Here is a 19,153-nt window from a genome sequence, read left to right on the forward strand (position 1 = left end):
CATAAAAATTGTCAGAATGGGTATCCACAGCTTGGAAGCTTATCCCAGAAAACAGTCAAGCACTCATTTAAAAAAAAAGTTGCATCACCAATGCTTTCAATGGTGCAGAAGATGATATATTATGGGATAATGAAGATAACAGGTAATAATGCAATAAGATCAAGTTTACTACCCATTTAAAATAGATTGCACCAACTTTTCTAAGTCCAATAAACCAGGAACTACAAATTGTTTTTATTGTTTTATGGTAGTGACCTTCAAAATGTGCTCCTCTGCTCCTGCTATCCCGCCTCACAAAATTTCTGTTCGAAAAGAAAAATGTGAGCTCCTGAAAACGTGAGTCGGCATACAGTATCACCTGTTATCTTATGAATATGGCGAATGACAACAGTGTGGCTCTGTTTGTTTGTTTGTTTGTTTGTTTATTTATGGGCTTTACAGTGCAAGGGCAGTAAGGCCATAATGCGCCTAACTATGGTGATGAAGTGTGTCTCTGACCAATACAACTACAGTAAATGAGAAATATAGCTCTTACACATTTGACATTTTTTAAGATTCCTAAACCTGTATGTATTGCTATGCAGGTAACTACATTCAGCTTGGTGCTGGGTTTTACGTTCACCTGGTGTTACTCACAGATGAAATTGTGCATGAGCCAACGCAAAAATTGTGTTATACTCACATTGTTCCCTAATATATCAGTTGCATATTGGAGCAAATTCGCATTGCAAAAATGCACCTTATAGCAGAACTGACTGTACACTCTCCCAAACATATATAAGAATTTCCCTCCTCTTCCCCAAGGCCCTGTTCATAGTGACACATATTGTAGTGTCACTACAAAATGGAATTTTGTAGTGTCACTACAAAATTCCATAACTTAATGCATACAAAGCATTTCTTGATCCCATACCAATATCCAATGCATTTAATAGAAAGATAAAATCAGAGTACCAGAAATAAGTTGGAAAATTAGACTAATAACAATGGCAATTCGCTCTCCAAACAAAACTAGCTGCTATCCGCTTCTTTTGGAAACAGCTATTGCATCCAAACTCTGACTTATGATTTAAGTCCTCTCTGAATCCTCTTAGTTATAGTATCAGATTTTTGTATCTTATTTGGTAAGAAATTTAATTTCCTAAGAGTAATATCTGCTATATGAGGATGCATATTATTCTTGTTGCTCATTTATATTGTGTTCTAATCAGACCAAAACAGATATTGAAGTGCACTGTTCGTGCTTCAACCAGGCAAAGCATACTAAAATGACTTAGTCTATACAACATAATACCTTGTGAATTGCACGGTAGCCTTTCAAACATCACTGGGTTTGAGTCTTTTTACAGAAGCTTATGAACTTCTGCCATGTCTTTTCGGGTAAACACTACTTCTTAATAATAAAATAAAATAAGCAGTCCCTCTAAATTCAGTGAGAAAATTTCGGTCAAAAGAAACTAGTGGTAAACAAATCTGTTAGCTTTTGATAGCACATACTAACCACATACTGGAGAATAACTTTTGATTAAGTACTTACAGACAAGCATGTATTAGGAGACAGGCAGACTACTACACAGCTTGTCCAACATAGCAAACTCTTTATGTGTATTACGTTGATATCATTCAACAGTAAGATGAAAATGTCATCAGAAGTATAAATATCAAGTTACTAAATATTGCCTGTTCAACCCAGATTTGTCATTTTTACTAAGATATATATACACAGATGGCCCCAAAACAGGTGGAAGTCAATTCAGCTGATTCCTTCAGGTACTACAATTTTCCAACAATTTTTCTTTAGAATGGAGTATATAAACCACAGAATTGTATGCCATATTTCTAGCCCTAGAGAACATTGATAAACTGACTTCCGCAAACCGTTATATATACTGACAGATTAATTGCTGTCCATGCTTTCAGATTCTGAGGCTGAGCCTCACGACCTGCAGTGTGTAGTTTGCTTAAAACAAACTAATATGAAAACAATGATTCTACTAATAACTAAGATGATGAAGAGAGCAAACCTGGACCACCTTCGAGTAAGGAAAATGGAATGAAAAATGATCTACAACAGATACTTTCCCAGATATTGACTGGAATTTGGGGGCTGGATACTCACACACTAGCAGGGCTTTTGTGGATTTATTGGATGATTGTTTTCTACATCAGCATGTTCGGGAGGCAACTAGAGGGAGCAATACTCTTGATTTGATTATCAGCAGTGATTCTTCATGCATTAAGAATCTGCAGATAAATGAACCACTAGGTGGCAGTGATCACAGTGTGCTGAAGTGGGATTTACTCAAAGAGGTAACTACCATTAGGGGTAAAGGGAAGGGTTATTGCTTCCGTAAAGGCGACTACGATGGACTGAGACAGTATTTAAATTCTATACAGTGGGACCAACTGATGATGTTACCAACAGCAAATTCAAAATGGGAAGCATTCAAAGAACTTATCTTGGAAGCTACTAGGCTTTACATACCAACTAAGAAATATTGTTCAAGGTTTAGGCCAAAATGGATGTCAGATGAACTAATGAGGCATATGGCAGAGAAGAAAAATGCATGGGATACTTACAAATTAACACATGACACAGAAGCCTATGATAGATACAAGTTGATATGCAACCAAGTTACAAAGGAGGTTAGGCAGGCGAAGGCAGATTACGAGAAATCCTTGGCAAGGGATGCAAAGAAAAACAGCAAAGAGTTCTTTACTTATGTAAACTCTAGAAGGAGAGGGATGAATCAGATTGGTCCTCTTGATATTGATGGGTCAAGTGTTGATGATCCTGCTCAGGTAGCTAACAAACTAAATGAATATTTTGCATCGACATTCACACATGAGGAGTTATTCAGCGAGGGGAATGCCAGAGGTGTATTCAACTCTAGCAGTAAGTTACAGAATCTTGAAATAACTGGGAGTAAAGTGGAGGAGAAACTGTTGAAGATAAACACAAGAAAGGCACCCGGGGTGGATGGGATCTATCCAGTTATATTAAAGGAGGCAGCAAAGGAAGTAAGCAAACCCTTAGCCATAATTATGAGAGCTTCCTTGGACTCAGGGGAGGTACCCATAGACTGGAAATGTGCAAATGTGACCCCAATTCACAAAGGAGGATCAAAGGCTGACACAAGTAATTATAGACCTGTGAGCTTAACTTCTGTTCCAGGAAAATTAATGGAGGCACTGGTTAAAGAAGCACTGCAGGATCATTTAGACAAGACTTCAGTTATAGCTCAGACACAGCATGGTTTTGTTAAGGGGAAGTCTTGCCTGACCAACTTGATTGGATACTATAATGCAGTCACAAAAGAACTGGATGCAGGGAATAACTTTGATATTATATACTTGGATCTTAGAAAGGCTTTTGATACTGTTGCACATGGAAGACTGCTACACAAATTGGAGCAGTGTGACATTGGAGGCAAATTACTGCTATGGATAAAGGGGTGGTTGAGGGGGAGAAGACAGAGAGTGGTAATCAATGGACACTGCTCATCGTGGACTGATGTTATTAGTGGAGTCCCTCAGGGCTCAGTGTTGGGTCCATTATTGTTTTCTGTATTTATAAATGATATTGATGATGATGGTATATCGGGATTAATGTCCAAGTTTGCAGACGATACAAAGGTTGGCAGGGTTGTCAAGGACACTACTGACACTATGCTGCTGCAACAGGATCTGGAAAGGTTGAGCAGATGGGCTGAGAGGTGGCAAATGAAGTTTAACATTGACAAATGTAAAGTACTACACATGGGAAACAGCAACCCCAGAGCAACGTATCAACTCTGTGGTACAACACTGACAGTGGTAGAGAATGAAAGGGACTTGGGGGTGGTTGTGCAGGCAGATATGAAGTTCTCTGAGCAGTGCAGACGGGCTGCAAGAGTAGCTCATGGAGTATTGTCAATGATATACAGGAATTTTTCCAGCAGAGATAAGGAGGTGATTATTCCATTGTATAAGGCGATGGTCAGGCCACACCTAGAGTACTGTATACAGGTCTGGAGGCCTCATTTCAAGAAGGATGTAGAGCTGCTGGAACGAGTACAGAGAAGGGCAACAAGATTAGTGAATGGAACAAAGGGGTGCTCTTACGAAGAAAGGCTTAAGTTTTGCAAATTACAGTGTCTGGAGACTAGGCACCAGCGAGGTGATCTGATAGAGGTGTATAAAGCCTTGAATGGTTTAAGCATGCTCAATGCTGATGGGATTCTTCCTCTAGCTCAGAATAATCACCTGAGAGGGCATAAATTCAAATTGAGGAAAGACAGATGTAGGATAGACGTGCGGAAATTTGCCTTTAGCCAGCGGGTGGTTGGTTGGTGGAACAGACTTCCATCCCTTGTGGTGGAGGTTGATAGCCTAAATAAGTTTAAGGCTCAGCTGGACAGGTATTTTGAACGAACGGAGGGGTGAAGTGGAAGTGGTTTTTTTTTTTTTTTTTTTTTTTTGGCTGATGCTGCATAAGCTTGCTTTCTTGCATCAAATGCCTCTACTAATGCTAATGCTAATGCTAACAGAGTCCCCTAAACCCTAGAGAACATTGATAAACTCTGCACATCAAAAGTGCAGAGTTTATGTGCACAAAAGTGTGCACACTCTTCCAGTCACCCTCTGTTACAGAACATCTGAATCAAATTAACACTATTTCAAAACCATAATCAACTACTCAGATTTTGCTGGAATTGCAGCAAAATTCCAGGAAATGGTGCATAGATCATAATGCCAAAAATGCTATCAGTCCAATTTTGTGTCTTTTAAGATTCTGTACATTGATTATAAATCTTTTAAAACAGAAAAATGAAGCACTTTTAACCTACATGAGATCTAAATATCTCTTTCCATCACATAACACTCAAAAAATGTTATTATGCTAACAGTCTTGTCATTCTTTGCTGATCTCAAATGTGTTTAATAGAAAAGAAAACTGCAGAGCACCATAAAAAAGTTTAATTCTGTTTTCTTCCTTTTAATTTTCTGTATGATGAAGTGATAGGAACATACCATGAAATTTCTGAATTTCTCACATAGAAAGCTATTTGTTTCTTAAACATAATCAATAAATAAATGTGATATTTTCTGTGTTCTACTTAAGACATATGTATCTGATAAAGCTTGAAATTGTTGTGGCCTTAGTTGCCAATGCACCAATAATTAAAGTTCTGAGATGCCGTTAGGAACAGTAAACTCCCAAGAAAGACTAGTTGCTTCACCACTATAATGCATTGTAGTATTTGTCTCTACTCGTACAGTTTTTTTTTTTAGCCAAACACAGAATAGCCCAAGTTCTGCATATAATTCACCAGGAAAAACAATCCAGTTTAATCTGTTTGTTTGCTTCCTAGACTAAAAAAAAAAAAAAAAAAAACCTTTAAAGAGCATCAATTTGATAGTATTCAAACAATAAAAAGATACAGTGGCTCAGTTTTCAGTAGTTTCAAAATCAGCTTTCCAGAAATGCTTCCAAAAATGGGAAAATCGTTGGATTAAATGTGTTTCCTCAGAAAGTCACTAATTCAAAGGGAATGATGTCTCCCACCCGATAAGTATGCTTATTGTTACAGTATTGTAGCAATCCAAACAGACTTTTTGACACACCTTGTGTATGAATTGAATGGGTTTGGCAACTATAAAAACACTATAAGTATGTATATTCTCTGTGAGTATGAAGTAGGTAAAAAAAATATATTTGATTTTTAAGTTAAAATACACAAGCTTGCATTTTTGATGAAATAGTATTCGGATACAGCCATGTTTCATTCATAACTCTTCTGTGACTTAGTGGTGTTTTAGGGCGATGAAGTTTCTAACTACCAAGTGGTCACCAGCTGCTGCAATATCACTATGTATAATGTCCACATATTCAATTGAGCTGATCATTTATATTTGGTTACTAGCAGTTATATTACTGTTATAACATTGTGTAAATGTTATAACAGTATTTTCCCTGTCGATGGCATTTCTCATCTCGCCAACTTCTAGACTACTTTACTGCATTATACAACAGCTGAAAATTGTACTGTAAATAACTTTCATGTATTTGATATACTATTATCTACATCTATACCAATATTTTTCAGTATTATTTATTTTTTTATACTTACTTCTTATGACTTGTATTTTTATTAACTTTCTCTATTCCTGCAACTGACATTTTCAAAATGTTTAACATCTACACAAAACATTTTCATACTACTGCATAATCAAAGTCTGCCATATTGCATCAGTCTGAAATTGTTGCTTTATTCCTGGTGTCAAACAGCTGCCTGTAGTTAAATATCAGATAACTAGTTTGGAAAGTATTCCAGAACTAAATGAACTAATATGGTGTTATTTGTGTAGAATTTTTTAATCAAATTTTCTTTAAAAATGCCTAATTTTTGGACAGCTGATTTTAAGACATTATATTTGAATTATTATGAAATATTTGATATCAGTAAATTACTACATTCATAATTGTAGTTTAAAATATTTGAATTTTTTTCTAATTATTAAATAGTATTTTCACTGTCTTGCAGAAAATAAAATATTTCTAATTAATTGCTATATTTAGACAGGACGAAGTACTCTGGAATACCAGAATCAAGCAAAAATGCTGTTCAAGAAATTAGATACCCAGTCTCCTCCACGCAGTAGCCTTGAGACAGGACCTTTTATTTTCCAGTAAGTTATCCTATATCGAATTTTTAATTTATTATTATATATATATTAAAAAAACCACACTCCAGGGGTATAGCTGCCACAGATAGGTTTAGAGGGGGGGGGATGTATGTACAGTGGGTACACTTCCAGAAACTTGTTCCCATCATAACCATAATAAGTACAGTTGTGTGTGTGACACGGATAGAAAAATTGAGGAACCAGATATGAAATGTTTAAAATAATTTATTTATAAAATTATTACAAAATTCACAGTGCAATCAAACACATTCTGTCTTGATTTTTGGCAGCTACATTAATTCTGTTAATTCAGTTAGTTCTGCTTTAATCTTGCATGTGTGTGTGCGCGTGCACACACACACACGCAAGACCATGTGAGGTACAAGAGTGCGCAGTTAGTCGACCTACATAGCATAGATAAGGTGTCAGTGGTTCAGTAGGTAGTAAAATTTCGAGCATGATGGGTAAAAGGAAGGCTTTATCAGACTTTGACAGATTGTGGGAGCTTGATGATCTGGTGCCTCAATTTCCCAAATGGCTGAACTGGTGGGGTGTTCGAGAGCCGCCGTAGTTAAAGTGTACCAGGACTGGCATCAAAATGGTCAAACAATGACCTGACAGCAAAACTGAAGAGGTCAGCGAAAGGTTGAAGTTAGAAGTGAGCACCGGGTCCGATGACTCATATAGACGAACAGTCACAGCGCTGTTCAAGAGTTGACTATCCAATACAACATGGGCCAATGTGGAACAATATCTGCCATGACCATGCGTTGCACCCTTGCACATATGGGCTATACCAGCAGATGACCCCTATGACATCCTCTCCCAACCAAGGTTCATCGGCATAAAAGATGGACGTTAGACGTTAGAAGACTGGAAGATGTGCTGTTCGGATGAGTCATGTTATTTACTCCACACTGTGGATGGTCGTGTACAAATTTGGGATCAACAACACGATGCTCTTGATCCATCATGCATGGTAACCAAAGTGCAGGCAGGTGGAGGCGGTTGTATGGTGTAGGGCAGTGGTCTCAAACTGGCGGGCTGCATCCGGCCACCGAAGCAATTTTACACAGCGTGCGAATACATTTCAATTATGTATTTGTTGTAAATATGGTGCTTATATTCACTCTCATTTTGTTAAAAAAAAAAAAAAAAAATTACAGCCCGTCAGCTGCTTTCAGATCATGCATTCTGCCCACATGCAATTTGAGTTTGAGACCACTGGTGTAGGGCATGTTTCATTGGCAGGAACTTGGACTCCTGGTGCTTGTGGAAAAACATATCACTGGTCTCTGCTATTGTCAACTACTTGCTGACTGTGTACACCCTGCTATGTTACACTTTTTCGTAAATGGCGATAGTGTCTTCCAAGATGACAATGCGCCGAGCCATCGGGCACTTGTTATGCAGGAATGGTTTGAGGACCACATTTCTGACTTCAAGCATATCGATTGGCCTCCAAACTCTCCTGATATCAATCCCATAGAGCACTTGTGGGACACTATGGAAAGTCATATCAGGTGTCTGGATACACCTATCACCTCCATACCTGCATTGCTGTCCGCATTATACACAGCTTGGTTGGTCATACCTCCCGAACGCTTCCGACATCTTGTTGAATCACTGCCATGTCGGATATCTGCTGTACTGGGGGCAAAAGGAAGACCTACGAAATATTAGGTAGGTGACCACTCAGTGTGTGTGTGTATATATATATTAGCCAATTTTATTTAATGGTATCTATCTGTAGGGAATTAGGTGTATACGGACCAAACTAACAAGTTAGTAAAAGTAAACTAGCTTTAGCCTGGAAGGCTAAAGCTAGTTTACTTTTACTAACTGTTTATTATCATATTTACAATTTCATTGTTTATTATCATTTTTATGGTTATTTTCATTGTTCATCATCATTTAATTTAATTTTTCTTTCCATTTTCATTAATATAACTTTATATAGGCCTTCCAGGCTAAAGCTAGTTTACTTTTACTAACTTGTTAGTTTGGTCCTTATACACCTAATTCCCTACAGATAGATACCATTAAATAAAATTGACTAATATAATTTCATGCACGTATAATGCCTAATTGTGCGCCTCCATAGCCAGGTGGGAAGGAGCAGTAGTGCGTATCACATGCTTCTTGATTAGACCGGGGTTCGAGCCTGTCACCACCAAATACAGGAGATGCGGAAAAGTCAGGGAATGACCACCGCATATCCCGGAGCAATATGGCCTTAGTTGCTAATGCTCCTAAAAATCAAAAACAACAACAATGCCTAATTGCCCTATGTGCAATAGCATTAATGTTGTACAACTGACAGGTACCTAATACAGTAAACTTTACCAAATATCATTTTTATAGTCTTCAGTAAGAACACAATATATATATATATATATATTTTTTATTTTTTTTTGTCAGTCAGTACACTGCTATATTTTATGCTTTTATTTAAACTTTTACTAATTCCTAATTGCTTTGTAATATTGTCATTTGCCACTGTTTGGAAAAGGTATATTTTGGTGTGGAAATACCAGTGTTCTACAGATCACACGTGAATTGAAATTTCCTGATTTTGAATGTTCTTGTTGAACACCATTATTACTCGTGTTGTTTTCAAACGCAACTACCATTCAAATGATATGCCATATAAGCTTGAATTCTGCAGCTGTTTTTTTACAATTACAGGTTTGTTTCCTAATTTTGAATGATGGCCCAAGATGTTCTACATAAAACATAAGTTAACTTTTTGGGCCAAAATTTCATAAACAGTAAGCCTTCAACAGAAAAATACGTGCATATCTGTCCCACTATATATTGAGAAAGTTAGAGGCTGTTTCATCATCATTAATGTACTAGCACTGGCTTAAATATTTTGTTGGCTGTTAATTTAATCATGAGAGAATAATGTTAATTGTGGTTTTTCATATATTATTTTTCATTTTTACCCCCTCTTTTCTCTATAAAAAAAAAAAAAGTAGTATACAAGGTCATTGCCTCATGTACTACATTATCATACATCAGTTTTGTGAAAAAAAGACAGTGAATTGCTAACAAACAACCAGCCAAAATGAATCACCCAAAACTGTGTTCCTTGACACTCTGAGTTTCTTTAACAAATTTCCTGAGATGCACTATAGCCATAGCAGCTAATGCGCCAATAAACAACCACACACACACACACACACACACACACACACACACACACACACACACACACACACACACACACACGTTCTCTGCCTCCGTGCATGTATGCATAAAATGGCACTCTGAGCATTGTGTCACAATGCACTCAAGTGATGTGCCATAACACATAAGAGCAATCATTCTTAAGCAGTTGACAATTGAGTGCCATAAACATGAAGTGCACAAAATTAAAACTATTCACTATTGACACTGATTGATGCTTTGCAGTAATGCTTGGCATTTGTTTATTGACTTAACACAATTTTATTTGTTTTTTTTGTTTGTGTTAATGTTAGTTCATGTACATATGAACTAACATCACACAAGAAAAAATGAAAAGATTTTAAAATTTCTTCTGGTTGACAGCTCGCACAAAAGTAAGTGTTCACTTTTAGCAATGAATTCCAAACTTAATTTTCCACCATTATGAACAATTTTTGGAATGCTGGTGTTGTCGGAATGTTTAATTTTTTTTTCAACATTCAGAAACCTACAGCACTTTGAATGAGTTCTCTCACATTTAGGTGGCAGCAAAAGTGTTAAGTTGCACCGCAAGATTGGGTAAAACTCCATTGAGTTTAACGGCAGTCACTCTTTTTGTGTGCCACAAATATAGTGTGTTTAAATTCAATTGTGATGTGAGCAACAAAGGGGAATCTTCTCTGAATGTTACATAAAGATAAAACCAACTAATATGACTCCTTTACCCCAAAATTAAAGGCTTTTAAATTTCTTTGTGATTAACTTTTGCAAAAGAACTTTGGAGTGTATTCATCACTATTAGCAAAAATAAATTCAAATTCTTTTGCTAACTTAGTTTACATACCCTCTAAATAAATTTTGCTGTACTCAAAAACAAACTTACTTAAAATGCCATGAAAAAGCTCACCTGTTTGATTCCAAATTTTTAATTCCTAAATAAATTTTGCTGTACTCAAGAACAAATTGTTTCTTGAAATGCCACTTTGTATACATTTATGCCATGAAAGTTCTGTTAATTCCAATTTTTTTAGTCATTGTCTTCTGCGATTTCAGTGAGGTAGAATCCAAAAATTGAAAGAGTAAGTTTGTTAAAAATAACCAAACATCAAATAACAAAATCTTTATTTTGTAATCTAGAATGTCATTTGTGAATTTAGATGCAAAACACTCATTCAGTTTGCCAGATACCTCAGCAGGATCATCAACAATCGAACCATTGATATCAAATGGACCAATCTGATTTGTCCCCTTCCTTCTAGATTTGACATAAGTAAAGAAGTCTTTGCTGTTTTTCTTTGCATCCTTTGCCAAAGATTTCTCATAATCTGCCTTCGCTTCTAGCTTTTTTTTTTTTTTTTTACCATAGTCTTCTGTGTCATCTGATAATTTATATGTATCCCATGCATTTTTCTTCTCTGCCACAAGTCTCATTAGTTTATCTGCCATCCATTTAGGCGTAAACCTTGAACAGTATTTCTTATTGGGGACACAAAAAAAAGCATAGTAGCTTCCAAGATTACTTCCTTGAATGCTTCCCATTTAGAATTTGCTGTTGGTAACATCATCAGTTGGTCCCGCTGTATAGAATTTAAAAACTGTGTGAGACCACTTTAGTCACCTTTACACTGTGATCACTGCCACTTAGTGGTCCTTAATCTGCAGATTCTTAATGCATGAAGAATCATTGCTGATAATCACATCAAAAGTATTACTCCCTCTGATTGCCTCTCGAACATGCTGTTGTAGAAAACAGTCATCGAATAAATCCACAAAAGCCTTGAGAGTGACCAATCCACAAGTTCCAGTCAGTATCTCTGAAGTTAAAAGCCCCCATTATAACATTATAAGTCAATCTGATTTACTGGCCCACTGTATTTCTTTGTACAGTTGTTCATTGTACTCATCAGAGTCATTAGGCCTACATCATACTCCTCAATTTTGCTTTTCCAGTGCTTATGTCACACCAAACTGACTCAACATTGCACTGTCTACCAATATCAACCGGATGTACTTCATTATGTTTTGTGTGTTTCTTAACTAACAGCCTAACTCCTCCTCCCTTCCTATCCTGTCTGTCTTTTCTGTATACATTGTACTCCCCAAATTCCAATTCTGCATTCCTTATATCTGTGTGACACCACGTCTCTGATATTCCAATGATATCTGCTTTTGATGTCTTGACCAGCACCTCAAATTCATCAGATTTATTTAATAAACTCCTAGCATTGGTGTACATGCAAGTATACATGCACCTGTTCTTACTCTTAGTTATCCTAACACAGCCCATGTATTTACTTGTTTCATGATGACTCCCAGCAGTCCTGGAAATCGCCAGCACCTTGCTTTCCAGACTGCTGCTCATTCCAATAGAAGCAGTGCAAGATTCACTCTCATCTCTGCCTGCAGCTACTGTGAATCTCCTCAAGCTAGCAGTTTTCTGACCCACCTAACACTGCCTCGATAGCATCAGCAAATATTCTTTTGCCCTTTTTATTTAAGTGTATCCAATCCCTGTAGAAACAATCTGTCCTGTTAACAAGCACAGACCATGCTGAGAAAACTTTTACCCCATGAGCCTTGCACAATCTCTCCAGAGCTGAATTGATTGCCATGGCTCCCATCATATACTCCTTCATATTGTGTCTGGGCTGAATTGCAAGCACTTTCAAATTTAACCCTAACTCGTGACTTTTTTCCAACATTGACTTGTATTTGTTAAGAAAGTCTGCAGATCTCCTACTCTTAATGTCATTAGTGCCAACGTGTACAACAATATCACTCTTTGTGCCCTTAAAAGATATCTGCTCTACGACATTATGAACTTTTGCCCCTGGCAGACATACCTTGGTCCTATTCCACGTATCCTTTTTGCATAATTTATTTCCCATCTCCCTGACAATAGTCGCCAATAATAACTAGCCTGTGTAGAACCAACACGTTCTGCTCTGAAGATTGCCGCTGTGTTGATGGGTCCCCCATTTTAATTCCTTCGAGGGGCATCTACCCTGCTCTTCACTCTCATAGACACCCATCAGAATGCTGAGTTGGCACCTAATTTCTTGACACTCTCTGCATCTAGCACATACACAAAGACATCTTTCTTGGCTAGATCATGTCCTGTTCCAGAAAGATCCACAAACATTTCACAAGTTGCACATTTTTTTAGGCTGTGATGCATTGTAGAATATCCCACTTCGGTTCTCTGCCAAGCCACAGCACTCCCACTGCTTTGTGCTTGTTGCTTTGCTGCTCTAGTCTGGGCACGATTTCTGTTTAAATACTGTTTAATTGATTAACAATGAAAATTAATAAGGTTAATAAATTTAATTGACAATACTGCACTAAGCTCATACAGTAGTACATATTACACTATCTAGTTCTTACATTATACCTTACACTATCAAGTTCAAGATATACGTATCAAGTTACATTATACCGTAACAATCACAATGTTATATTAGTTATATCCTTAGCTAAATACAAAAGATATATGCCCAACAAGTGATTAAAACCTTGAAACTACTTATTTATCATTATTAAACCCTACTATTCCTCTGCACTACTGGTTACATTCTACAATATTCACACCAAGAACACCAATACAATAGTGGTAAGAGCAGTGTCGTAACTTACAAAAATCACTAGTTATATTTAAAAATAAGCCAACAAACTCTACTAAGTCTATTTAATATCTTTGTAAAACACAGTTTAATATATTAATTAATCAAGAATATGGTAAAAATATTAAAAATACTTATCCGTTTGCAGGAACTCAAATTTCCCTGGACTGTTCATCAAATTTTCCCAGACTGTTGTGAAGCATCAGTGGTGGACTTGAAAACAATCAGCAATTTATGTTGTTCCTTCTGAGCCCCACCATGTAATTTTATTAATTAACTTTTTAGTTTACATTGCCATTCAGCATTTCGGTATATACTTTTGAAGAAAGAATGATGAGGTGTCATGTTGCATACTTTGTAGACAGTTTACCTGTTTAGAAAAATAAACAAGAATAATGCCAATTGAAATAACAATTATCCATTCTTCATTATTTTAGCATGATTAAAAAAAAAATTTTTTTTTTTTTTTTTTTTCATTTCATTTTTTTGCTCAACTGTTTTGAGCAAACAAAGTTTATAAAATTTTGTTAAAAAAAAAAAAAGGTTAAATGGTGGGTGTTGTTGGTGTGCTTTGTATATCAATAATGATTGTGTTTAATAGTTCTCAAATTGCACAGAGAAAGCAGAAAGGATGCTTAGTAGGTACAAAATAAATTGGGTAGAGAGGTTTTAATTTGTATAGCCTGTTTAAAAAAAAAAAAAGTTATGTATGTAGTGCATTACATTTCAGGTGCAATAATTTTTTTTTTTTTCTTAAATTAATTGAATTTTCTTTTTATATACAGCAATACCTCACTTAGGACGGCTTCAAACATCACGGGTTTCACTATAGCACAGTTTTCAATTAAGTTTACATCAAAAATTTACCATATATATTAAAACTCATTCAATAGCCTAGACGTACTCTACATATATGCTATGTTGTTGTAGCCTAGGTATGCGTACATATATGCTGCAGTGTCAACTCTATTGTCTCACATGCACATATGCCAATAGCTCCCCTCAGGCAGTCAGCGGCAAAGTTCAACCATGTTCAGATTCTTAATTCCATCCTGATGAGACGACGTGATGGCTTTCAAACTTTTCATTTCACAATTTATTTTTTACCCCTTTAAATACGATTGAAAATATATTTGCATTTTTTGGCTAGAAATCACTGCCAACAACATTCGTTCTGTTTGGCAGCATGTTTTGCCCCATTTGGCAAATGATTTCACTGGTTTTGAATCACAAATTCAGACAATTGCCGAAGACATTGTGAAGATCAGAAAAGACTGAATTCAAAACTTTGGACACTGCAAATGTACATGACTGCATTGACTCACATGCAAATGACTTAGATGATGCAACTCTCCACGAAATTGAAGCGCAAACTGCATATGAAGAAGAGGAAAACAATTCTGAAGTGGCACCAAAAGAATTTTCAACAGAAGAATTGGAGAAAGTTTTTCGGGTGGGGGGGGTTGACATGGCCTGTGAAGCGATTATGAATGGAGATCCAGATGTCGAACGTAGCATCAAGATACAACAAATTTTACAAGATGAGATTCAATGCTACAAAGACTCATATGCCGAGAAAAAGAAGAGACTACTTCACCAGACTTTATTATTGAAATACTTAAACGATAAAGCTTTTATCTCATCTCTGATGATGTTACCTTTTCATTAATAAAATTTTTGCAATATTTTTAATTTCAAATCCTTTTAATTGGCTATCAAGTGCAAATTGTTTATAGATTTATTATAATTTGTTTGTAGACTGTTTCTCTGGTATGCATTCAATTAAAGCCCATTATAATTATACCTCAATCAGCATGGCTTCACATAACACGGAACAGTTTCGGTACCAATTATCAGTGCTATGCGAAGTATTGCTGTATTTCTGTGATTAATAGAAATGAAAAGTAAGTTAGTTGTATCCTCATCAGCTCTATGAGTTTTGTTCTTTATACTCTTTACTACTCTATATATTACTCTAGGTTTTATGTTCTTTAAACTTAGCCATTCAATTTAATTTGAAGTTATAATATTTATTTGCTCTTCTCCCATATACTTTTTTTTTGTCTCTTTTTCCTTCACAAGTGACACCACACTCACAAACAATACACATGAAGCATGCACGGACTGTCTAAAAATAACAATACTGCATTAAAACTACAATTATTTTATAAATATCTTTTTTTCTGTACAATTTATATGGAAAACAGAAAAATTAATTGCCTGATTTCTATTTGTCCAATTTTAATAAAACTTGGAATAGCTGAAAAAATACTTTTAAAAGGCCCAGGTATAAAATTTCATGAAAATCTGTCCACTGTAGTCCCTCTGTTACATACAAAAGGAAATAGTGAAGACAATAGACACATATACTTGTATATGTGTGAATGCATTAAAAAAAGTTAATCATTTCTTTGCATGATATGCAAGAAGAGAAAAGCACAGGATAGACTGGTGACTTAGTTAGATGGTTGCCCACCATGTGTAAATTTAATGATTTTTCCAGTTCCACAAAACTTGTCAAGTATGACAGATTATCACTTTCACATGTTTTAGCGTAAAATTCTTACTGTTTGTTGTTTACCTGTGTTATTATATGTATCATTAATTTATTTCCTATAATGCCACTCTTCTGAAACCCCTCATACATTTTCTCATTCAAGGGTATTATCTTCAAATATAATAAAATAAGTTTGAATTCCCATTGGTTGAAATCCTACATCAAGCAGTAATAGTAATTGTGGTATGTGATTCAAGAAAGCAAGCGTTATGAGCTTATGTAATATCAGCCAAAAAAAAAAAAATTTGCACAACCATTCCCTCTAAATGTTTGTCCAGTTCCTCCTTAAATTTATTTAACCTATCAACTTCCACAACAACAGATGGATGGTTGTTTCAACAATTAACCACCCGCTGGCTAAAGGCAAATTTCTGCCTTTACCCCTTTACCCCTGCACATCTATTCAATTTGAATTTATGCCCCCTTAGGTTCGTAATCTGAACAAATGGAATAATCCCATCAGAATTGAGCATGCTCAACCCATTCAAGGCCTTATACACCTCAATCAGATCACCTTGCAGATGCGTAGTCTCCAGCCGCTGCAATTTGCAGAACTTAAGCCCCTCTTGGTAAGAGGATCCCTTCATTCCCCTCACCAATATTGTTGCCTTTCTCTGTACACGCTCAAGCAAATCTACATCCTTCCTAAAATGAGACCTCCAGACTTGTACGCAGTACTCAAGGCATGGCCTAACCATTGCCTTATACAGAGGGATACTCACCTCCTTTTTCCTGTTAGCAAAATTCCTATATATCATTGACAAAACCCCATGACCTGCTCTTGCAGCCTGTCTGTATTGCTCAGAAAACTTCATATCTGACTAGATGTGAAGTTACTTCCAGGTCTTTTTCATTTTCTACCACCCTTACTACTACACAGTTGGTACTTTCCTCTGGGGTTACTTCTACCTATATGCAGCAGTACTTTGCATTTGTCAATGTTAAACTTCAGTTGCCACTTCTCAGCCCATCTTCCCAAATTTTCTAGATCCTGTTGCGGTAGCACACTGCCATTACTGTCATTAACAACCCTGCCAACCTTTTTATCATCTGCAAACTTCGACACTAAGACTGATATACCTTTATCGATATCATTGATAAATATTCAAAACAACAGTGGACCAAACACCGAACCCTGTGGAACTCCACTAATAACATTAGTCCACAAAGAGCAGTGCCCATTGATTTCCACCCTCTGTCTTCTCTCACTCAACCATCCTTTTATCCATTGTAGCAACTTACCCCCAGTACCATTCTGCTCCAATTTGTACAATAGTCTTCCATGCGCAACAGTGTCAAAAGCTTTCCTGAAATCCAAGTATATGATATCAAAATTATTTTTTGCATCCAGTTCCTTTGTAACCACATCATAGTATCCAATCAAATTTGTCAGACAAGACTTTCCCTTAACAAACCCATGCTGTGTCTGAATTGCTGCAGTCTTGTCTAGATGATCCTGCAATGCACCTTTAACCATTGACTCCATTATTTTACCCAGAACAGAAGTTAAACTAACTGGTCTGTAATTACTCGTGTCACCCTTCGATCCCACTTTGTGATTTGGGGACACATTTGCACATCTTCAGTCCGTGGAGACCTCCCGAGTCCAAGGATGCTCTCATAATTATGGCTAAGGGTTTGCTTACATCCTTTGCCACCTCCTTTAATATAACTGGATAGATCCCATCCATTCCAGGTGCCTTTCTTATGTTTAACTTCAACAATTTCTCCTCCACTTTGCTCTCATTTATTACAAAATCATTAAGCACGCTGCTACAATTTGATAATCTTCTGGCATTTTCAATCCTTAATAACTCCTTGTGTGAATGTAGATGTAAAATTCTCATTCAGTTTGTTTGCTATATGAGCAGGATCATCAACAGTCGAACCATCAATATCAAATTGACCAATCTGATTCATCCCCTTCCTTTTAGAGTTTATATAAGTAAAGAAATCCTTGCTATTTTTCTTAGCATCCTTTGCCAAAGATTTCTCGTAATTTGTCTTCGTCTGCCTAACCTCCTTTGTGACTTGATTACAGACTAGCTTATATCTGCCATAGGCTTCTGTGTTGCCTGATAATTTATATGCATCCCATGCATTTTTCTTCTCTGCCACTAGTCTCATTAGTTCATTTGACAGCCATTTAGGCCTAAACCGTGTGTGTGTGTGTGATTTCTTCCATTTAATATTTAATATTTTTTATCAGTTAAACAGAACATAATAAATCTTCCATATTTCTGCTTTATTAGTTATGCAAACAAAACTAATTATTTTTATATACATTTTATTTCAGTTGCCTTATTGAAAATGGTGTTTGTTACCTTGTACTCTGTGAACAGTCGTTTTCAAAGCGTTTGGCATTTGCTTATCTGGAAGACTTACAGAATCAGTTTATGTCAGAATATGGCAATAGAGTCAGCAGTGCAACTAGGCCCTATAGTTTTATTGAATTTGGTGAGTGAGTGAGATTTGTCAAACTACTCTAATGAAAGTCTCTTTAAATTCTGCACTTTCTATATCTTCTCCTCCCCCGAAAAAAAGTCAAATAAATGCATATTTATCATTTACTTAATTAATTTGCATTCATAGCTAATACACGTAAATTTATAACTACAGGGTAGTCATAAATAAAGATCCCATTGTCTGAGAATGCTAGTAGCACATTACAGGTATTGAAAGAGTATAGACAGAGGAAAATACAGATGATGTTAGAGGATCTTGGAAAGAAGATGGACAAGGATGAAAATGCATTGTTCCTGATGTGATTGAGGGAATTTCCACCATGTTTAATGAAATGGCCAGTATCCACAGCAGCTGTAGCATTTGAACTGCAATAAATAAATTTCCATTTATTCCTGGGATAATTAAGGACAGAAGAGTTTACTTCTGTCCTTAATTATCTTCATTGTGACTATATTACATATTGAATTTAGTCAGTCAGATTTTCTATCCCAACAGTTCAGAGTGGGCCATACATTTTTTATGACAGTGTACAGTTTGGAACCTACAACCTACTTAGGGTTATGCATGCCCAACACAGCTGGCTACTTTACTAAAAGTTGCCCTGCTTCTAATTTAAACAGAAAAATCAATTTGACATGGCCAAAAACAGTTATATGTAAAGCACTAGAAA

The 19,153-nt window shown here is 36.2% G+C and overlaps 1 protein-coding gene across 2 annotated transcripts in view; it reads left to right on the forward strand.

Annotated features, from left to right (window-relative positions):
* The window catches only part of Sec22 (vesicle-trafficking protein SEC22), a 68,133-nt gene that overhangs the window by 38,425 nt on the left and 10,555 nt on the right, over positions 1–19,153 (forward strand). Inside the window, exons 3-4 of one of the 2 annotated variants that reach the window (XM_090368606.1) lie at positions 6,567–6,672; positions 18,314–18,474. In XM_090368606.1, the coding sequence (XP_090224732.1) occupies positions 6,567–6,672; positions 18,314–18,474 (267 nt within the window). Of the gene's footprint in view, positions 1–6,562; positions 6,673–18,313; positions 18,475–19,153 lie in introns of both variants that reach the window. The other variant, XM_090368605.1, reaches the window with a different exon arrangement.

The sequence above is a fragment of the Mastigoproctus giganteus genome, chromosome 2, assembly GCF_048544385.1.
Source record: "Mastigoproctus giganteus isolate SK-2022 chromosome 2, ASM4854438v1, whole genome shotgun sequence".
In the NCBI taxonomy this organism is placed as follows: Eukaryota; Metazoa; Arthropoda; class Arachnida; order Uropygi; family Thelyphonidae; genus Mastigoproctus; species Mastigoproctus giganteus.